Source organism: Aulonocara stuartgranti, assembly GCF_965226115.1.
Source record: "Aulonocara stuartgranti genome assembly, chromosome: 14".
In the NCBI taxonomy this organism is placed as follows: Eukaryota; Metazoa; Chordata; class Actinopteri; order Cichliformes; family Cichlidae; genus Aulonocara; species Aulonocara stuartgranti.
This window is the reverse complement of record NC_138950.1, coordinates 11,421,268-11,443,863: the sequence shown is the minus strand read 5'-3', so window position 1 is coordinate 11,443,863 and position 22,596 is coordinate 11,421,268. Positions and strand designations below refer to the sequence as shown.

The 22,596-nt window shown below is 38.4% G+C and overlaps 2 protein-coding genes across 4 annotated transcripts; one reads left to right on the top strand and one right to left on the bottom strand.

Moving 5' to 3' along the window:
* Nucleotides 1-6,695: 6,695 nt before the first annotated feature.
* camkk1b (calcium/calmodulin-dependent protein kinase kinase 1, alpha b) lies at nucleotides 6,696-17,362 on the bottom strand. Of its 2 annotated transcripts, XM_082502172.1 has the most exons (17): nucleotides 17,240-17,361; nucleotides 14,438-14,769; nucleotides 14,299-14,346; nucleotides 14,151-14,204; nucleotides 14,014-14,065; nucleotides 13,778-13,911; nucleotides 11,980-12,016; nucleotides 11,849-11,870; nucleotides 11,621-11,709; nucleotides 10,803-11,002; nucleotides 10,587-10,640; nucleotides 10,417-10,490; nucleotides 9,790-9,877; nucleotides 9,577-9,705; nucleotides 8,973-9,076; nucleotides 7,422-7,472; nucleotides 6,696-7,069 (listed from the first exon to the last, which is right to left on the bottom strand). In XM_082502172.1, the coding sequence occupies exons 2-17, from the start codon at nucleotides 14,690-14,692 to the stop codon at nucleotides 6,988-6,990; spliced, it is 1,473 nt and encodes a 490-aa protein (XP_082358298.1). In that variant the 5' UTR covers nucleotides 14,693-14,769; nucleotides 17,240-17,361; the 3' UTR covers nucleotides 6,696-6,987. The 2 variants fall into 2 exon arrangements, with proteins under 2 accessions (XP_082358298.1, XP_082358299.1); XM_082502173.1 differs by lacking the exon at nucleotides 7,422-7,472 and having other exon boundaries at nucleotides 17,240-17,362.
* A 789-nt stretch (nucleotides 17,363-18,151) lies between these two features.
* LOC309687315 (vacuolar protein sorting-associated protein 37D-like) lies at nucleotides 18,152-20,775 on the top strand. 2 transcript variants are annotated; one of them, XM_082502175.1, is made up of 4 exons: nucleotides 18,152-18,325; nucleotides 19,077-19,248; nucleotides 19,341-19,411; nucleotides 20,357-20,775. In XM_082502175.1, exons 1-4 carry the CDS (start codon nucleotides 18,218-18,220, stop codon nucleotides 20,753-20,755), a joined length of 750 nt encoding a protein of 249 aa, XP_082358301.1. In that variant the 5' UTR covers nucleotides 18,152-18,217; the 3' UTR covers nucleotides 20,756-20,775. The 2 variants fall into 2 exon arrangements, with proteins under 2 accessions (XP_082358301.1, XP_082358300.1); XM_082502174.1 differs by having other exon boundaries at nucleotides 19,338-19,411.
* The last annotated feature ends 1,821 nt before the right edge of the window (nucleotides 20,776-22,596 follow it).

Sequence of the window (22,596 nt, the reverse complement as noted above, 5' to 3'; positions counted from 1 at the left end):
TACCTTACAGTGTTTGTGGGTCTGTCTGGTGTCTGAGCCAGTGAGTCAGTATGTATGTGGGCTCAGGGGATTCCCCTCGGTGTAGAGAAGTAGAAGAAAACCCCCTCCTTCACGGTGCAGCCTCAAGGGGATGTACAGTTCCACTGACAGCAGGGCAGTGGGGTCAGTTGTGGTGAATAAAAGGCAGAGAGGGTGACGTGGAGCTCCCTGGGTCTAAAGGGGTGAAACATAGCATGGCGATAGGAATAGGAGATTAACGGGGAGAGGGGGCTGAAATGCAGCTGGCTCTGAGTGTGGAAACTAAAGGGAGTGTGGGTGTGGAAGTAGACACTGAAGCAAAGTTTCCCCTGACCAGAAATGAAACAATGACTGTACAGTTACAACCCAAAATACTGGCTCCATTACACTCTGAAACAGACAGAATAGAATAGAATAGAATAGAATAGAATAGAATAGAATAGAATAGAATAGAAAAACAGATTACATACATTATTTCTCAGCAGTGGGAGCTGAGGAAGATGAGCAGTCATACAGTGAAGTTACTACTCTGTATGAAAGCAGTATTGTGCTGTTGCATGGCAACAGTTTCCACAGAAATCTTTGCTCAGAAACACTCCTCTTTGGTCTTCACATAACTGCAGCGAGCAGAAAAATGGGCTGACTGCAGGAATACAAATGAACCATTTTAGCTTGCAGGGGCTAAAGAGTTGTTTTTACAGGGAAGCTAAAGCAGAAGATGTAACCTGGAGTCTAGCCTTCTGTTGTATTTCACATCCCAACCATTTCTGTATCATGACTGCACTGTATTAGTGGATACAGTCCACATTGGACATAGGACAAAATGTGCAGTTAGGATAATAGGATAAAATGTGCAGTTTCTACAATGAAGGCAATAATTAAAGAAATGAAACGTTCTTTCTAGACTAAAGGCCCTTCGTTATGAACTTACATAACAGACAGAGAATTTGTAAAGCATTAATTTTATGCCTTGTATACTGACCTGACATTAAGATATACAGTTGTGGTCAGAAGTTTGCACACACTCATAATGAGGATGAATGTTATGGTGATTTGGGGGTTTTACTGATGTCTTGAAACTGTTCTTTTACAGAGTGGAATGACTGTACAGCATTCATCTTTAGTGAGTTTAAAAAACATGATTTTGGCACACAGGTTTTATTTTCTCTTAGCCATGCTGGACCAAAAGTATATATATAGCCTCAAATATATGCATAAACTCACTGAAATCTTTTAATCAATGGAGATGAAGGTTCTACAGTGTGAAGTCAAGACCTGTTAACTTCTCATTAGTGATCCTGATTAACCGCAACTAGTAGTTTGTCATCGCCAGCAAAAAAGGATTTGTTCGACAGCACTCACTGGATTGACCGATACTCCGAACAATGGGAAAGTCCGAGGGAGATTTAAGGAAAAGTGTTGTAGGCCTCTGAACCCTTACTAAATAACCGAAGATCCCATCATCAGTTCAGACAACCGTATAAAAGTACAAGTTATTTGGATCTGTCACCACTTTGCTAAGATCTAGAAGAAGAGCCAATCTGTCACCCTCAGGTGAGAGGAAATTGGTTAGAAACAACCCAGGAACCACCAAGACTCAAGCATGCCATGAACTGGAAACTGCTGTAGCACCACAGTGCTACCTCTCTGCTCCAAAATCAAAACCTTGAAGCTCGAGTGGAAATTACAGTAAGGGTTCTCAAGTAAGGGTTGCTAGCATTTAGGAAGACTGTTCTTGGTCTGCATTATGATTTTAGATTTAGCTATTGTTTGTTAATATATTAGGAAACCTTAGTTTCAAAGATGTTTAATCATAACTGGAGATGCAATTAAATGGTTTGTTGTTCTACCATCCATACTATTAGTGTGTTTAAGATCACTGTCCCGCTGAAGAATGAATCTGCTGCCAATCAGATGGTTTTTTAGATAGTATTGCATGGTGGATCAAAATCAGATACTTTTCCGTGTTCATAACTCCATCAGTTTTGACAAGATCTCTAACACCACTGACTGAAATGCAGCTCCAATCCATGACAGAGCCTCCACCGTGTTTTACACCTGGCTGTAAACACACGCACTGTTGTATTTTATCCTGACCTCCTCCGTACTGATGACAGTGTAAATCAGAAATTAAAAATTTGGATTTTCCAAGACATCTTGTCTCTGACTTTTATTGCAGTTCTTGTATAATTTGGTGTGCCTTCTTTCTTAAGACTGGCTTGTCTCTTACGGAAATTTTCCTACTCCACTTCTATCAAAGTTTGGATATAATATTCTCAACACTAAGCATTCCTGGGAGGGGCTTAGCTTTGCTGCCAACTTGGCACTTACTGCTAACAGTGGTTTTTGAAAGATCCTGTAGTCAGTGACCACTCTCTATCATGTGTTTAGGGAGTCACCGTCACATGAAAAAAAGTTTCCACAGGACTTTATGCAATCCTGTGTAAAACAAAGTACACCAATGATTCAGTAGGTTGTAGAACCACCTTTAGCAGTGATATCTTGAAGTAATCAGTTTCTGTATGACTTTATCAGTCTCTGTGCATTGTGCAATATGGCCAAACACTTTGGCCTTATCTGTCCAAAGGACATTGTTCCAGAAGTCTTGTGGTTTGTTCAAATGCAGCTTTGCAAATCTCAGGTATGCTTCCATGTTGTTTTCATAGAGAAGCCATACTTCCTCAGTCTGTTTTCTAATTGCAGTTTTATGAACTTTAACATTTAACTTGCTAACTGAGCACTGTAGAGTCTAAGTTTGGATAGTAATAGTTTCTCTGAGTATTGCACAGTCTGAGCTGGAATATCCACATCTTTGAAGATTGTGGGATTGTGTAACACACCTGAATGCTCCAGACCAGCAAACTGACAACATTTCTGCTTTTTTAGAGGTGCTCACTTGCTGAAGACTAATTAATCGAGTGGATTTGATTTTTAGCACCTGGTTGCTACTTACCCTCCTAATACCTCTCGTAGCTGTAAGGATTTCTTTTAACACAGGGTGCTGTGCAGATTCTCTCGTTTACATGGCTGTATATGTTGAGTGCTATACAGGGAGTGCAGAATTATTAGGCAAATGAGTATTTTGTCCACATCATCCTCTTCATGCATGTTGTCTTACTCCAAGCTGTATAGGCTCGAAAGCCTACTACCAATTAAGCATATTAGGTGATGTGCATCTCTGTAATGAGAAGGGGTGTGGTCTAATGACATCAACACCCTATATCAGGTGTGCATAATTATTAGGCAACGTCCTTTCCTTTGGCAAAATGGGTCAAAAGAAGGACTTGACAGGCTCAGAAAAGTCAAAAATAGTGAGATATCTTGCAGAGGGATGCAGCAGTCTCAAAATTGCAAAGCTTCTGAAGCGTGATCATCGAACAATCAAGCGTTTCATTCAAAATAGTCAACAGGGTCGCAAGAAGCGTGTGGAAAAACCAAGGCGCCAAATAACTGCCCATGAACTGAGAAAAGTCAAGCGTGCAGCTGCCAAGATGCCACTTGCCACCAGTTTGGCCATATTTCAGAGCTGCAACATCACTGGAGTGCCCAAAAGCACAAGGTGTGCAATACTCAGAGACATGGCCAAGGTAAGAAAGGCTAAAAGACGACCACCACTGAACAAGACACACAAGTTGAAACGTCAAGACTGGGCCAAGAAATATCTCAAGACTGGTTTTTCTAAGGTTTTATGGACTGATGAAATGAGAGTGAGTCTTGATGGGCCAGATGGATGGGCCCGTGGCTGGATTGGTAAAGGGCAGAGAGCTCCAGTCCGACTCAGACGCCAGCAAGGTGGAGGTGGAGTACTGGTTTGGGCTGGTATCATCAAAGATGAGCTTGTGGGGCCTTTTCGGGTTGAGGATGGAGTCAAGCTCAACTCCCAGTCCTACTGCCAGTTTCTGGAAGACACCTTCTTCAAGCAGTGGTACAGGAAGAAGTCTGCATCCTTCAAGAAAAACATGATTTTCATGCAGGACAATGCTCCATCACACGCGTCCAAGTACTCCACAGCGTGGCTGGCAAGAAAGGGTATAAAAGAAGAAAAACTAATGACATGGCCTCCTTGTTCACCTGATCTGAACCCCATTGAGAACCTGTGGTCCATCATCAAATGTGAGATTTACAAGGAGGGAAAACAGTACACCTCTCTGAACAGTGTCTGGGAGGCTGTGGTTGCTGCTGCACGCAATGTTGATGGTGAACAGATCAAAACACTGACAGAATCCATGGATGGCAGGCTTTTGAGTGTCCTTGCAAAGAAAGGTGGCTATATTGGTCGCTGATTTGTTTTTGTTTTGTTTTTGAATGTCAGAAATGTATATTTGTGAATGTGGAGATGTTATATTGGTTTCACTGGTAAAAATAAATAATTGAAATGGGTATATATTTGTTTTTTGTTAAGTTGCCTAATAATTATGCACAGTAATAGTCACCTGCACACACAGATATCCCCCTAAAATAGCTCAAACTAAAAACAAACTAAAAACTACTTCCAAAAACATTCAGCTTTGATATTAATGAGTTTTTTGGGTTCATTGAGAACATGGTTGTTGTTCAATAATAAAATTATTCCTCAAAAATACAACTTGCCTAATAATTCTGCACTCCCTGTATGGTGAGCTCATAGCTAAACTGAGAAAATACTTTTGACAGTAATGGGACCAGTCTCTCTGTGCCATAATTTATATCACTGCTATTGCATTTTTAAAATGTAACAGATTAGTGTCAGCTAAAAATATATAAAGACTACCATACATTTTTATGAATAACAGGTGATAACAAGGAGTATAAATTGTCATCAAGTGAGCAAAAAGATTAACACGATTAATCGGGCCAGTCTTTCTTTTGGTTACAAACTGAGATTCAGCTGTTTTTTGTTATGTAATATTAAAACAGAGTTACTAAGATTCTGGAGCATTAAAGTATCTTTATTAATTGAAAGAAAAGGGGGTTAATTAGCTTTAGCTGTTCACGCTCTGGTGACAATTTCTCTCTATTATTCTTTAAGATTTAACTCTTATTTGTAATGTTGTACTTTAAACTGTGCCACTTTTTTTCTGCAAGTCAGGAAATAGAATAATCCACTTGAAATCAAGCCTATTTAATGGACAATGACAAACTCATCCTGATATTTAATTTTATTATTCTTGTTTTGAAAATGGAACTGTTAATTAGATTTGACACTCATGGCATTATATCACTGTCTGATTTAACTTTTCCTTTGTCTGACTCAAAATAATTGGTGAACATGAATGGGGTTTTATTGAGAAACACGTACAGGAACATCTTTTTTATTTGAAATAAAATATGTTAAAAGATTATCAATAGCTCTGATGTTCATCCTGTAAAACATGGGTGCTAAATCAGGTATTCTACCACAGCAGTGTAGAGGGAGAATAGAGAGATGCGAAGAGTATGTTTTGTCTGATTAACATGGTCAGACAGATGAAGATGAGAGAGACAGATGACTTCATAATCTATTGAAAGAGCCAATGTAACATCTCATCATGTAGTTAGAAGCAAGCAACAACTCATCAAACCCGAGCTCTACACCTTTATCTGGAGCTCCTTTGACAATGTGAGCTCTGTGTTCGAGCTTCTCCACCGCAATCACATGGTACCAGCTCATATCTCTTTTATTGGTCTTTACCTTTTCCTTTTTTTTTTACTCTCTACTTGTTGCCTTTGTATCTTTTCCATATTCTGCTGTTCAGACTATCAGAGATATTGTTCCACCTACTACACGCAACCCCAGAAAAACCTTCAGCCCACCTGTACTACGGTGAAGCCTGCCTCTCTAAATCCAGCTCAGTGCGATAAACTTGAAATCTGTGCTGATCAGGGCGTTGTGCTGTTACTGTGAAGCTGTGATGGTGATTGGCAGTGGCACTCTTGCTCAGGGATTTTAAATTTTGCAGCATCACGCCTCGTCCTCACTACTGAAACATCTATTTTTGCTGCACAAGAAGAGAGGAGGGTTGTGATATAATACACTCCGGATAAAACATCTTAACAGTGGCAAATAAACGTGATTGATCATTTAAGAAAAAATGATTCTCCCTATATTTTTCAGCTTAAGGATATATATATATATATGTTTGTGTGTGTATATATATACACACACACACATATATATATATCCTTAAGCTGAAAAATATAGGGAGAATCATTTTTTCTTAAATGATCAATTTACAGCAAATTTATATAATGGATCACAAAGCAATGACTGTATTCACGTTTATGTGTCCATAATAAAGTGTCCAGTTCAGCGCTCATATAACCGTATAAAATTTTAGAAAGCTGTTTTTGAACTACTGTAATGGTGAGGTGGATCTGCGGCTGATTGTTATAGCAGTGTCCATGGTGCTAAATCGTCTATAGCTTAAGGGTCCTTCAGCAGGGCAGGTTGTTGAGTTTGAGTTTGTATAATTGCTGCATAATGCTTCCCTCTACTGGTCAAAAGCACGAAGAGCAGCCGATATACAGAATCATTAGAAATAGTGGTAATGGAGAAGTGTGCATTCATGCGTGCACAGCTGTAGCAGCCACTGATAGTCAACCTAGAAACATTCAAATAAAAGTCATTATGAAATAATAGGTTTTCTCAAGGCTGCCATCTAGTGTTTAATAGTCAACGAAACAAAACTAAACGTGACAGAAGAAACGTGATTCAGTCATTGTTTCAATAGTTTATATTTTGTTATCTTCAACAGCTGTAGGAAAATGTAAAAATATCTTCATCTTCATGGAGTATATTTACTTTTTTAAGCCTGGATGGAAGTTAATATCATCTTTTTCTGTATTTTCATGCACTACAAATCTTTACTTGAATATTCAGTAAATTTACAAAATGACCACAATCTTCTCCTCTAATGTCAAAAGCAACAACGAACAAAAGAATTAAGAGAAAAAGACACAAATAAATGTACAAAAACATACTTTCTGTGTTTTAAATCCATGTGAGCCAGATTAATCAGCACTCTCTGTAAAAGCTTCATCTTCATACAAGTCCTCCAACTCTCCTTCTCTGCTTCCCTCTCTGCTGACTTTCCTGCAGGCGACAAACGCTCAGTCATGTCGTTGAAGGTGCAGCACTATGTGAGATTGCATGTGAGGAAGAGGAGGGAGGAGGGGTCACACTAGACTACAAATGTTATGGCGTACTCGTCCTTCACAGCAAAGCTTATCACTTGCCCCCCAACATCAACCTCAATAGAGGGAGGAAAAGCCAACACAAAGCAGTTGTCAACAACGCCATGTGTCCTTTTATTTTTGGTACAGCTCGTTGCTGAGAGATTTGTGTTGTCTTGTTCCTCCTAAATCCTCTTAAGGTTGAACAAACAACCGATGAGCTCCACTAAGTATGAAGCATCTGAGCTCAGCCTAAATGCTTAAAAATTTACCTCAAGGAAGGATGAAGGTGAGACGAAGACCCCAGTAAGCCCCAAGAACCACTGTAAGAAGGAGATGTGACGTAAGAGGCCAGGATTTAAAGTTTGTAATGCAGTTTATGACAAACACAAATTTTTACTTTAGAAACGCAGCAGTTGGTTGTGGACAGAAATTTTGGGGAAAATTGCTTTTTTGCTTGAGAGTTAGATCAAAAATTTGATGACAGCTATATGTCTGTTTATATTTATGAATGTGAAGCTACAGCCTGATACTGGCTTAGCATAAATACAAGAGAAGTGCAGGAACTGCTGATCTTAATTGTAGCCTTAATCTTTAACAACTCTTTCAATCTGTACAAAAGAGCGTGTTGTGGATTTTGGGTGTGTTATGTGTAGAATGAAAGTCATTCATTTGCAAAGTTTTGTTTTTACATTTCAGTTTTTACATGTATTGTGTTACTGTGTAAGATTGTGAGGTGCTGTTATCCAGATTTTGAGTGATGGTAGCTGTTTTTGCTGCTGGCTAGTGCTTCATATTTTACTGATAGACATGTTCTCTGCAGAAAAAGATCAGTGAGTTCAATTCATTAATTTTGTGGTTATACGTAAATAAGATGAATAAGATCACTTTTTTAAGCTATTTTTGCCCACCAGGTTTTTTTCCCAATGACTGAAAAACTTGAGCGTACAAGCAGTCAAAATAAAATCAAGCAATAGACGAAGAAACAGAATAAATCTACTTCTGTGATCGTCCATTAATAATATATAGTAATTTGTGCTGGAATTTTTTTTAAAAATGTCTAAAAAAAACAACCCCATTTGTTAGTATTATACTATGATAATGCGTTGGAAGATTAACCTGGCTCAGGCTAAACATGAAGTTAATTCTGACCTGGATCAAAGTGCCGCACTACGTCATCCCTCCAAGAAGATCAATCTAAAAAGTTTTGATCTTCTTTAAGCTGGCTGGAGCGCCAATCAATACCTTTCAGAGTGTGGAATATTTCTGCCTTTAATTTGATTTAAAAAGCGTTGCCATTATTAGCTCAAATGATCAGAAGATTTCAGTATTTACTCATCACATGTGTCAGATGGGCTTCACATATTTTGCTGAGTGGGAGACTGCAGCTCTGTGCTGTAGTACTGCTGGTAGCTGGGTAAGTGTGGAGGAGGATGTAGCTTCTCATCTCTTCTCATGGAGGCGTAATTAGCTGTGCCCCCCACAGACCGTTAATGGAAAACAAAGGCAGCGCAGCCACTACCGCTGCCACCGGGGGCTCCCACTTAGCTTATCAGGAGAGGACAAATGCTTTTATCTGCCTGCTGCTCGTTTAAGGACACAACAAATACAGTGTAAGAGCTACTCGGTATTTGAAGATTAATGCTCTTGATATGCTGGAACTGTAGATCTCCTATGTGTAATATGGGAAAGAGACTCTACATATGAACTGATCTATTTTTATCCAAGCATCTGCTCGCTGCTTTGCTTTGTTAGAGGCCTAATCGCAGAGCTGGCAGTCTGGCAGAGCGGCGCAGGCAGGATTTGCAGAGTAGGCTACTTACGTAAGAAGACCTCCAGGGGCAGACATGGACCTCTCCGCCCGTCTGCCCTGACACTCAAAGGGATTACTGAAAGACCGCTTCCTCAGCATGGACTTCACAAGAATCTGAGGGACATCAGAGAGAGTATCAGTGAATTCCCATTTGATTTACATTTTTGGTAAACTGTTGAGCTGCAAATCTTAGTTTTTAATTCTATTATATAATGAAAAAATAATTAAAAAAAATTATCCCATGCAATGTTAAGCATGCAATATGTCTTCTAATGCATGCTTCTGGAGGCAGGAGGTCTGAGCACTTCAAAATCATAATAACCCACTGATTTTTTTAACCATTTTACTGTTACTTTTGTGTGCTTTCTCTCTTTTCTCTTGCGTGGTTTTGAAGCATAAAGGACTGAAGTAATTGAGTTCTACTACCAGATTACCATTTAAAACATGCAGATGAGATGTTTTTGTTTCTTTTCATTGTTGTTGTTGCGTTACTTTAACACATTCAAATTACAGCCACGCAATACATTACTTTTTTTTTTTTTTTTTGCAAAGACCACAGTGCCAGCTGCAGGTACTGTGGTCTTTGCATGATCAATCAGATGTGTGCGACTCACCACAGTGGAGAGGCTGGGGATGAGTTTAATGCTGTTCTGCACCTCCTCCTCAGTGACCTCAACAACCGTGCAGTGCTCCTCCTCCAGTGGGAGAGGATTTGCACCGTTCTCTGTCACCCACGGATGGAGCTGCATCCGGACCACATATGTTCATTATAATTGATGTTGTTTCTGTGATTCTAGGATGTAGATGTGATAGATTTTCCTTCTCACCTTAATTTCTGGGATGGTGATTCTTGTTTCAGGGTTTTTATCCAGCATCCTTTCAATGAGCTCCTTCAGTTCATTACTTATTAATGGCCTGTCAAAATAAAAGAGTCAGAAAAATAAGTGGATAGGAATTAAACACATTTAGGTATGTTAACATGTGACATGAAGCTACTGATGAATAATAATATATTATACAATAATATTAAATATCAAATCATTATAGACTGAATGTCAGTAAGTTCCAAAATGCTAAACAAGTGAGCACAAGTTTATAAAATATTTAAAGCGCCGATGAAAAAAAACAGCTAGCTGACAGAAGATAAATGAATTAAAGTAAAAACACAAATTACTGACTCCTTACCTTTAACTAGATTTGATTAAACACTTATGAATAAAGAAAATAACAAATTATAATCAAATAAATGATCAGAGACCAAAAGCAAATAGATTTGTTCCCATTTTTTGCTTGATCTCAGGAGAAATCTATTCAATGAATCTATAAGAAACTACGATTTTAACCCATACTGGTCCTACTATATTTTAGTCTTATGTATCTACATAGAACATTTACACAAACCTTGAAAGTCAAAATCTGATATTGTCTACTGAACAATCCTACAGTTTGCTTACGTCTCTGGAAACTCCACAGGTTTGTTCTTTATCTTGTTGTGTAGAGAAACTATGTATTCATCATAAAAAGGACACTAAAGCAGGAAAAATAGAAGAAAAGGGATTCAAATGTTAAACGACTGATGTAAAAGTGTATTAATCTACAAGCATCATGCTGCAAACATGCTTACCATCCCAAAGACGAAGCAGTACAGTGTGACTCCCATCGCCCACACGTCTAATGCCTGGCAAATAAACACAAATGATCACAGTGACACCACTGAAAGGCTCTCAGCTGGTTCGCTAAGCATCACTTCTTGATACTTTCTCTCAACTAACACAGCCTGATATGTAAAATCAAAGCATAGTTAAATCACTGATGACCAATAGGGAAAAGATTGTCTCACTTTTCCACTGAAGCTCTGCTCGTGTTCGGTCATCATCTCCGGAGCCATGAAGGCCGGCGTCCCCGCTGTGCTTGACAGAAGGGCGTCTGTCCCCTCAAACTCTTTGCTCACACCAAAGTCTGCTATCTTGACGTGGCCATCATCTCCCAACAGCAGATTAGATGGTTTAATGTCCCTGTGAATAATCCTTTGGTAGTGTACTGCACAAAAAAATATAGATTTAACATTAATTTACATTACATTTACATTTTTCCTGTTAAGTTTATTATTTATGTACAGTTTTATATTCTAAAGTTAAAAAACAGCTTAAAATTAACCTTTGAATATTTTCTCAAATATTTTTCTTTTAAAGTCAAATATTATCCAACAGCTTATCTGACCCAGATCATGGGGCAGCTGTCAAAGCAGAAACACCAGACTTCACTGCCCCAAAGACATCCTCCAGCTTTTCCAGCAGGATACTGAATCATTCCCAAGCTACTGAAGAGACACAATTGAGGACATCCTCCTGTCCAGGGTGTCTTCCTGGATCTGAGACAGATCCTGACTGCTTTTGGTCTCCACACACCTCAGCTTGATATTGTAAAAGCTCATGATGAACATATTTGCAGTTAGTAAAATCAACTTAGTTAAGCTGCTAATCGTTTTGAAATGTGTAGCTGTGACAGGAACGATCATTTGGGCTTAATTTCATATGGAAACAAATTGTAGACACAGATATTCACCCATTCCTGCCTTGAGGCTTATGAGTGAAGTGAATGCAACTGAACAGATATGTAAAATCAGATAGAAATGTGTCAGAAAGTCTGTGTACTTACAGTACTCTATTCCAAGGACAACGTCTCTGAAGTAAAAGCGAGCCTGCTGCTCCGTTAGAGGGTTGTCAGTAGGCACCTCCATCACCGGTCTGACCAACATGAGAGGTGCACAAAAGCAGAAACTTACATTAAATAGTCATGCTGTATCTAATCATCATGGTGGCATCCCCAACTCAATAAAATCCCAATTCAGAGCTCAATAGAATACATGAAAGCACAACAACATACCCTTTTGTCACCAATTCGAAGGCTTGAAGACAGATTAAAATGAGATTTTAATGACTTCTTGCCTTCTTATTGAAAACAGTATTGCAGCAAAATAGATTCATAAATTATAATAAATATAAATTATTGCCTACCCATGTGAAGTCCATCTTCATCAGGATCATCCAGCACCTGGAAGACACAGTAACTGATGTTTATAATAATAGTAATATTATTATTATTATTATCATTATTATCATTATTATTATCATCATTATTACTACTACTACTATTATCATCATCATCATCATCATCATCATCATCATCATCATCATCATTATTAAAATAATAAGTCTTTGGCTCCTTTCCCTTTGCTAGTGGAGAAAGTTTAGTCTTTTTCTAGTCTATCGTTCTGTCCACCACAAGCACATTTTAAGCACAAGGAAGCAGCACAAAGGCCAGTGACACAGTTACAGTGTTTGTTTGTTTTTAAACATCTTTTACAAAGACTGACTCAAACAGGGATAGAAGAAATAGATGGTTTTGGTTTTCTACATTAATACAACCAGGAAGTGTAAATTATCAGATTAATGATGGGATGACACAGGCACAGTTAATCTGGCATGTTTTTCATCGGCAAGAGCAACCAGGGCTCAGGCACAGGGTGAACATGCAAACTCCACACAGAAGAGCGGTCAGTACTCGGGTTTGAACCCACTGCTGTGAGGCAATAGTGCTGCCCTCACCTGGTAACTAGCCTCTGTTAAATCTACACTGTAGGTACGTTTTAACCCCAAGACGCTCTAAAATCTTAAAATGTAACCTGATGTCCAGCGCTCTGAAAATGTACCTACACCTCTCATTGATTCAGGCTGAATTGGCCTATTTTCTACTCCTCCTGTGCATTTCCAGCCTCAGTTTTTGAGTGTATCAGTAAGAAAATAACAACATTGCCTCAGCATAATATGTCCACAATTCTTGAAGGGAGATTTTGAAAAACGATTGACGTGAATGTGAGGGAATGTTCAAAGATGTGGAAAAACCTGAGCAATAGATATGTTTTCCTCCAGAGAAAAAAAAACACACAAAAAAAAAAAAAACCTGCCCCACCAGGGAAATACATCAGAGGGTTTTTTTTATTTGTTTCTATTGTGGCTGGCACCACATAAAATACTGGGCCGTGACCACAATGTAATTAACACTACACACAGGGATGCATGCTGGCAACCGCGTCAACCACATACATAGGTTACGTCATAAGCTCTACGAAGATTCACTGCCGAAGTCTAAATCAGCCGTGAGATGTTTCCATCACTGCAGACTGGAGTTGGACCTTACACCAGTCACTAATGCAGAATCATTTCACCCAGCAATGTTTATGGTACCGAACTGAAGACAAAAACCAGATGTGAGCAGATTCTTTTTAGTCCATTGCTGGAGGTTTGAAGCTGCCAACAGCAGGGACAACTTTAGAAGTTGCTCGTTATGTTTTCTAGAAAGAATAAATATCAGTGATTACTACAGAGTGAATCCACTGGGAGAATTCAAGACAAAAGCCTGATATTAACATACATTAGTGTGTACCATTGCGAAGGGGCTTAAACCACCCACCAACACTATCTAATATCTGCCTTTTTCCTGGATCAAATAACAGCTCATGATACGAAGCATGTTGAAGATGTCATTTCTGTGGGGAATCACTCTGTGACTCTGTGTAAGCCACCATTTCCCTGCATCTCTGCTTGAACCTTAATCCAACATATTATCCAATCCAAAGTTGCATTCCGCTCTGTATTAAAAGCAGAAAAAGACTTTTCTATTATAAAGTGTTTATTGCATTCAATATCGTGCATACTTCAGCACAACTTTCATTCAAAGCTGAAATGTTTGTCGTGTTTATTTGTGTTCTTCTAAGCTTCCAATGAGATTGTAAGACTGAGTCCTCGTACCAACCTCGATCAGTTTGACAACATTATGATGGTCCAGTTTCTTCAGGATGGCGATCTCCTTGTACGCGCTCTCCAGAGGCAAGGCGGCTTTAGGGAACGGATCCTGCTGTGACTTTGACCCTGAGGTTGGCAGGCGGCCTGGAATGTATACACATACATACACACACATAACCACTAAAACCACAGCAAAAATGCCAAAAGGGAATTAATACTTATGACTAAGAATACTTATTCACTCACGCAAAAATCCACACTGCCTCATCAGCTTCTTCTTTGAAACTACTTTCATTGCCTAAATGAATTAAATAAAGCAAATTGTGGTAATAAAGGCAAACTGACATGTAAATTCTTCAGTATAGTTTAATCTTTTGACTTACATAGTGCTCTTCTGAATCTTCATTATAAGCCAATTTCACTACTCCATACGAACCCTGGAGTGAAACACCAAAGGTAAAAAGGTTCATAAATCGCATTCCCTCACTTCTGTATTACCAGAGTATATGCTATATCATGATTTTAATTTACCTTTCCAATCTCTTCCTTTAGTTTATACTGGTTAAGCTGGATACAGTCCTACATAAGTGAAGGATAGAATTCCATTATCTGATCAGTAAAATATCAAATTATTTAAAAATAATGTGAAAATTATGTAAGAATATCTCACATCAACGCCAGTGATTGACACACGTTTGGTCTCAATGGTTGGCTGTCGGGCCATGCGACTCCCTCTCTCCTGCAGAGACATTTTCCTGTCTGAGAGGCGAATTCGGTTGGTGTTGGTGGTCCTTGGACCACCCGACCTGTAGCCATTAGGAGGGGTTAAACGGTTGGCGGCCACGTTCATGGCTGCCACCAAGTCAGCAAGCTCGCCGTTGTTCTCCAATTCCAGCTCTGGCCTGCTGACGGTGTCAGCGCTCATGGTGGTTAACTCTGACTCACTCACAGCTCAGCGTCCCAGAGATGTTTTGGTGAAGAGCTAGAGGACGCATCATGGTGCTGACAGGTTGAAGCAGAAACAGAGGCATGACGAGATTTTGATACTGAGATCTTTGACTGGAAGAAAGTACTACTGCATAGCCTCTGTCAAATATGTTGCTTCGATTTTTTTTGAGTAGTACTTCTGTGTTGACATTTGCATCAGCTCTGATTCATACAAAAATGTTCTGCTGCATTTTAATACAATATTAACATCTTAATGCATAATATTGCTGGCTGTGACCGCACCAAGAGTCAGTGCATCTACATCTGTGGCGATGAGGTTCAATGTTGCCTCTCATTAAGACACACATTAAAGGAGCAGGTTTTCCAACCTTGTTAGAGTCTGTACAGACAGATTGTGGGATGTTGGCTAACGCCTCAGGGTGACACTGTCACTGTAGATGTAACTATGACCTTCTGACTGTCTTTGTATTTGTTTTTGATAAGACTACAATGCTATGGCATTTCCGAGCATCTGGTTACATTTTTGCCTTAAATTCAATAGAGACAGAAGATTAACTAAAATAATGACTGATTTTTAACATTTATAGTAAATCTTAAAGGAGGCACACAGGTAGGATTAAAACTGTTATCTCTTTATTTGTATGCAAACATTTAATCATATAGTACACCATAATGCAGCCAGGTCACCACAAGATTTATCACCTTTATCACTTTTTTTGAAAAATTTAAAGTTGAACTATTGAAATGTTGGGTTTAATTACTTTGCACAACTGTTCTTAAGTGTTCTGTTATTGAAATATACAAACATGCAATAATATCCAAAAATCTCCTTATATGATTTTTGTGACTTTAAAACAGCAGGATGCCTTGATATTTTTAGATTTATTTCGGCACTAAAGCCACAGCAACTGTTGCATTGTGGGTAATGTAGGCACCAGAATTTGTGGAATAAAGAAGAAGCCCAGCAATGTTGTTGTTATTTGACTGCATAAGAGTTGAGGGTAAAATATAAACAATCTGATGTTAAAGTGTCACGTGAAGATGTGGTAAATTTGGTCTTCAGTAGTAAAAGGAGAAAAATGCAGTTTCAAGAGTCCAAAGGTGTAAAACAAAATTGGGCTCTTATGATCTGGATGAGGTTTTCAGATCATAAGAGTTAGCGGGAGCCAAAACAGACTTGTTGACAAAGGACAAAAGGAAAGACGTGACTAATTATATACAGAGGACTGATTACACAACAAGACAATTAAGACAGGGCGGGCAATCGCAAACAAGGACACTCAGACAGGAGAAGACAAGTCACACATGGAAAAGGAGTGAGTGAAGACGATGAGATAAAGTACAGATGAGTGAGATGACACACAGGGAGGAGAAACTACCAACGTAAGGCAAGACAGAGAGGAAAAGACAGAAACACTGGGACACTACAAACACAAGAAATGAATAAGAATAAAATCCAACCAGGAACCAGAACCCAGAAACAGAAAGTAATGTTTGTCCTGTAACACTGAAAACACATGAACATTAACTGTCTCAGGAGTCTTTGCAGTCTTAGCAAAAAACTGCCCGTAACCAAAACAAGTGACTGTTCACTTCAGGTCGGTGCAGTGATAACTAATGAGACAGTGAATAATCACAATACTTCAAACTACAGCTCATGTACTGTGAAAGAAAAATCACAAATTCATGGAGGGACAGAAAAAATGAAAAGAGATGTGCTGAAAAGTGAAAGGGCAGCTTTTAGCACATCGTGTCAAAATGAGAGTTTCACATCAGTGATTTTGTTTTAATAACTAGCAAAATTAAAATTCAAGTGATTGCTCTGAAGCCATACTTCAGAGGACTAACTTTTAAACTTACGTACAAAAAAACTCGAAATATCAACCTAACCTTGTTTGTTAGTTGTTGTTCATCCCCTCCATGCCATAATTATTTCTTATTTACTCACAACATGCAGCAATCACAGACTCACAGGACTCTTTTCACACTTTTTCTGCAAACTTTTGCGAACAATAAAATGTGTTGTGCTTTTTGTGCAAATAGAAAGTCTGGTTAAGAGAAAGGCCCGTTTGTGGTTTGTGAGTTGAAATAATCCTTTGAGGAGTTTGGAGTTATATAAATAATGACTTCTGCAAACTCCAGCACAAGCATAGATAAGATAAGAAGTGATGTGAACAGAAACAAAGGCAAAGACACAGAAAAGGAGAAATCCTAACAATCAGAAGGTGCAGATAACCATTAACTCTTTATGAGCAAGACTTCTGTTGCCCATAATGCAAAACTGAGAACTGCAAAGCTTTTTGTGAAGATCTGTAATATTTCAAGACGACACAATTTGCACATTTAAAAAGTAATGTTGTTATAAATTTTTAAAAAGGAGAAAAGGACCTAAGAAATGCAAAAAAAACCTAAAATAAAACCCTATAACCTCATTAGAGCCGTCTTCAGCATACCACACACACAGTAAAACACATCACTATGCAAAATTTTAAAAAATTAAGTACAAGCAGAATCGCTTCCTCACCCAGTGGACATGTCCTGTGTTCAGAGCTGTGGTGGTAAATCTGAATGTTGTCTGGACATGAAGCGCCTCTCAGTCTCAGTGCAGGACTTTCACTGACGGACGGCAGCGCTGGACTTAAGGATTAACTGAGGCTACATATAGCCTCAGTTATTCTGAGGGCAGCAGTAGTCATGTTGACAGGGTGATCAAGACAGGACAAGGCTAGACAACAGAGACACACAAAACCAAGAATAATCCCACAGTGATAGCGACAATATGTCAACAACACACACTCTCACAATATGCTGTGCACTGCTGTTTTCTTTTCATCCTTTACTGTGATAAATACAGCAGATTTATATAAAAAGTATGCAGTATATAAATACTAAGGTCTTTAATCATTACAAGTTACAATTCTTTTAAATTATTTTGAAATTCTCTAGAACTCATCTTGAACAAATATTAAGCATGGCAAGGAAACTATTTATGTAATTTATTGACAAGAATAAATAACTACCAGCATTATCTTCAAAGGCTTTTTCCCAAGTCCTTGATTCATTAATAGATGATGTGTTTCAGTGATTTTTACACATTCAAACTCAGTTTTAAGACACTCCCAAAGAAAACCACACAGACCTTTTTGTGTGAAAGGTTCACACAAGCTTAAAGAAGCATTTTTACCAATTTAGTTATTGGCTATTATTTAACCAATAACTAAAGTTATTATTTAAGTTAAACTAAAACATAAATATGTTTTAGTTTAACTACTTTCGGCAGAAAGTAGCAAAAATTACAAAAAAAAAAAAAAAAAGCAAAACATTTCTTTCTCCAGGATTTCAAACTTTCAAAGGAAGATTCATGTTTACTTCCACAAGTTCTGCAGTAGTATAACCTCTGACTGTCTTTGAATGCAGCATCAACAGCTCCCGAAGGACGCTTCAGGAGCCAGCAGGTGTTATACTGAGGAGACAGAGAGCATCCAGAGCACGGACGGTCAGCATGTCTCTGCCGGTCCGGTTTCACTTCGGCGTCCGCAGAACCAGAGAGCTGCGAGAGCTGCTGGAAGACGAGGACAAAATAACTCACATGGCCAGGAGCAGTGAAAAGGTGAGTGAAAAAGATGTTTAAACTAACACGAATAAGAAGTATTCGGATTCTTTTAAAAGTGCAGCGCTTAACAAATTCATTAGACCACGTTTCCCAAATTTGAGCCTGCACCCTTGAGATCTCCGAGAAGTAAATAAGTGAAGTAAATAACTGTAATTTGGCATCTTAATAAAAAGAAAAATGTTAATATGCTTTATAATTTGTTACTCCAAATTTATTCCAAAATTGATGGATAAAAACAATAATTATATGTTAAAACTACAAATATAATGTGCACACATGTAAATAAAGACAGGGAGAAAATTATTTTCGTAATTACCAACATGGTTAATTGAGGGCATTGGGTGGTAAATGTGTTAAGTAGGTTACTCTACTTCTGCGAAGTATTAATGACACACAGTAAAATACTCTAAGAAATATTAAAAATATTCATACTTGTTACATAAAAATGGTCCCTGTCAATGTCCTACTATTCGTCAGTGTTATAAAATCATCAACTAATTATTATTATCATCATAAATTCACAGTAGGACCTCTTCCATTTTATAATCTTTGACTATCAAGCATTTAATATTTATTGCTTTAAAAAAGAGATTTAAACAAACATTATAATAGCGACTAATACATTCCTCCCAGTTGATTAATCAATCAAACATCTTGGGTCTGCTGTTGTTTACTTTTGCACATATAGGGGAAAAGCACAGCACTAATTCATTTCTTGTTTCTAAAACAAGATGTGGTGCTTTTTTAGTTTCAGAGGCTCCAGCAGGCTGCGCAAAAGACACGGATTTCAAATCAAAACCTGGCCAAAGTCAATCTTAGCCAGAAACCCAAATTTAGAGATGCAAAGCTGCTGCTTGCAGTGAAGTACAAGGAGCTGAAGAAACTCAGAAGCATCATTCAGGCCAAACAAGATCAACTCGGTAAGTGAAAGCCCTTCTGGTCTGATTTTCTTTGCCTGTCCAAAAACTATTTAGACAACATGCTGAAACACTTTCATTTCTCATTATAGCAGAAAAATACAGTGTTCATTATGCTCACTGGTGTCTCCTGAACAAGATCAGACATGCAGAGGAGGAGTCTGAGGTGAGGAAACAATGTTTTGGGGTTGTTTTTTTTTAATAATTTGCAGAGCCACTTTGTTGATCTGTGATCAGTGAAGTATTTTCTTTAATAACACACTCAAATACCTTGTTGTTAATAAGACGATAGTAACTAAATCTCACTGCATTACATCAGAAAGATCTGCAGGATCAAGATCTGTAGGAATGAAAGGTTTGCCAAGTAAATAAAAAAAATAAACAAAACACAGGATTCTTTTGTTTTTTTCACATTTATATTAATTCAGGAGTAATATCCCTGCGTTGGCTCAATATGTTCACTCTGTCTGGCAAAGTTGTGGCAAACTATTATCCCATTATAAAAATAGTCCTAAAACACAATAAATATATAGAGTTTGGTCAAAAAGTATTTGGACAGAGACAATGTTTTTCTAATTTTAGTTTTGTACAAAACCACAATTTTTCTATTTTAGCAACTTAAGGATGGCTTGTTTCACCTGCATTGACCCATGTTGTCTGTTCACAGCTAAATCTTCCAAATGCAAGCACCACACCTCAAATCAACTCCAGGCTTTTTATCTGCTTAATTGACAATGACATAATGAAGGAATTGCCCACACCTGCCCTTGAAATAGACTTTGAGTCAATTGTCCAATTACTTTTGGTTCTTTTAAAAAGAGGGTGGCACATGTTAAGGAGCTGAAACTCCTAAACCCTTCATCCAATTTGAATGTTGATACCTTCAAATGAAAGCTAAGAGTCTAGACAGTATGCCCATGTCCATTATATAACTGCCATTGGAATATGTTTCATTAAACAGTTAAAAAAAAAAAAACTTGTGTCAGTTTCCAAATATATATGAACAGCAAGCTACATTTTTCCCACTTTAATACCCACAAACATTTCAGATTGATGCTGGAGCCAAGTTGTGCTCTGCAAAACGCCTTCTGTATGTGTTTCTGTCTCACAGCTACTGTTTCAGAGGTTTACAGATGGAAAGACAGCAATACAAGATTTTTTGGAGCTCTTTGTCAGCTCCCAGAAACTCCACCACATCAGGTTGGTCCTGATGAAGAACCTGCAGGAGATAATCCGAAATGAAACAAAAACAGCACAAAGGCTCAGTGAGGCTCACTATTTGTCTCTGGGCCTTCCTGAGCAGGTCAGTTTGACCACAGCTGCTGTCTTACCTCCATTCCTACTGGTGCTTGGCGCCCACATAAACACTGTCCCCTGTATCCAGCCTTCGCTGTTTTGCTCTGATGAGGATGAGCTCCTTCGAATGGGAGTGCACCTCCGAGGCCGCAAACCCATCCGTCTTCAGCCACTGAACGTGCAGCCGAGGAGGCACCAACCAGCACCGCACTGAAGTCATGGATTTTTAATCAAATTTAGTCTGGATTAATGTGTTTGTTGTAATAAATAAATAAATAAAATAAATATTGAAAAACAGTAAAGCATGGGTAGAAGAATATATTCAGTTATATCAGAAAAAAACTCAGCAGGTTTATTGTTTATTCTGCAGAAAGGGGTTCTTTGGGGACTAGACCATTTATTTAACTGTGCAGGGACCAGAATTAGTTAATTTTCAGCTTGTTTGGACTGATGACTGACCAGCCACTTAAATCACCCTCAACAAACTTAACATGGACATTTTAAAGAAGCTACCAAATGCAAAGTGACTAAAGATAAAGCGCTTCATAGCTCAGAGTTTTATTTATTTTATTTTATTTTTTTTTTTTGGGGGGGGGGGGATCATCCAACTCCCCTCAGAAACAGTTCCTAATGTATTTACTCTGCTGCTGTACTTTGAGTTACACATTTTTTGAAGCCTCACAACTCTATGAAGACCTTGAAATCTTTGAAAGGTAGCGTTTTCTTTTCTTTTTTTAATCTTTTGCACACCAGATCTGTGTCTTTAACTCATAGCCAGCATATGACGGATACCACTCAGCTTTCAAAGCTAGTGCCATTAGTGGAATATTATGAGAAAACACTCTTGCTGAGCTTACGGAAAGGTATCTTTTGAAGCACTTTTTAAGTGATGTTGATGACAGTTCTGTCTGGAGGGCAAAATTCAACTCATCTAGCTGACTTCTTTTCTATTCATTTAAAGGTGGCTGTGTGCATCTGAAGTCATTAGAAAGGCATATAAACCATGCCCCGTTTGCTTTTTCTAAAGTTTTGTTTTCCTTGCACATGATACATGATTTCAGGTGATCGATATGGAGGTTCTTTCCACAACTGAAAAAAAAATGCCATTCATAATGAAAAATTTCAAGTTTCATTCATTCAGTGCTGGAAACAAGTGTCCTTAGAACCATACACTGCAGATATACTATTTTAACATGGTAAACCACACCAACAATAACAGGAGGAAAAATCAAACTTAGATCATTTTGATTACAGAGTTTTAACTTAAGGTGATTTTACTGTAAACGCCGTCAGTAATTATAAACTGGTTAGAACACAGTAATGTTTTCTCTGTGGTGAACTTGAACTGCTCACTGACACTCGATACCTGCAGCCATTTATGCCCAGAGACTCCTGCCAAGGTCAGAGAAGGAGCACAAACAACGCTTCCTTCATGATGATGTCCACGCTCAAAGTCTTTTGATAAAAGACCAACGAGTCCATGTCCTGCTTTGGCTCAACATGGACTCGCCTGAGCGGACATTAGGGTTAGCCTGGGTGCCATGTGGTCCACCACACTTTGCCATACCAGTTCAGCCATGGAGATGATTAGCAAGGTGGACCATGTATACGGGCTTTTGTTCCAGCACAGACTTCAGTTTCATCTTTGTCAGCAGCGTCTTTTGTCCTGCAAGACTCAAACTGGGCAATTTTCTTGTCTGTCAGCTGGTTGTTTTGTGCTGTTCACCTCCGTGTCTCTGCATTGTTTGGCAGGAAACTCGATTATGTTTGAATATGCGGATACTTTTGTTAATAAGCTTGTATACACACCAAGAATGATACAAATGGCATAAGAAAGATGAACTATCATAAAATATTTGTAGGAGCTTGCATCCTCTAGCCTGAAAAGTCTTTTACTGGCTTGAATCTCACACTTAGGTGGTGTTTTATCTCTGTATTGTTTCCCTGAAAGGTCTCATGGGGGATTATACAGAAGAGTATCTGTAACAGCATCCAGTAGTACAGCAGGTATATAGTAACACATGATGAGGTTCATTGTGTACGTGTGTGGGTCAA

Bases quoted from the DNA above. Each gene is read 5' to 3' on its own strand.
- camkk1b (XM_082502172.1), bottom strand. From the start codon at position 14,692: ATGAGCGCTGACACCGTCAGCAGGCCAGAGCTGGAATTGGAGAACAAC. The intron at 10,641-10,802 runs GTGAGACAATCT...TTTATTTGCCAG, and splicing joins AGCAGAGCTTCAGTGGAAAA to GCATTAGACGTGTGGGCGAT. The intron at 7,070-7,421 runs GTAAATTTTTAA...TGTCGCCTGCAG, and splicing joins CACCTTCATCCTTCCTTGAG to GAAAGTCAGCAGAGAGGGAA.
- LOC309687315 (XM_082502174.1), top strand. From the start codon at position 18,218: ATGTCTCTGCCGGTCCGGTTTCACTTCGGCGTCCGCAGAACCAGAGAG. The intron at 18,326-19,076 runs GTGAGTGAAAAA...GTGCTTTTTTAG, and splicing joins TGGCCAGGAGCAGTGAAAAG to TTTCAGAGGCTCCAGCAGGC. The intron at 19,412-20,356 runs GTGAGGAAACAA...TCTGTCTCACAG, and splicing joins ATGCAGAGGAGGAGTCTGAG to CTACTGTTTCAGAGGTTTAC.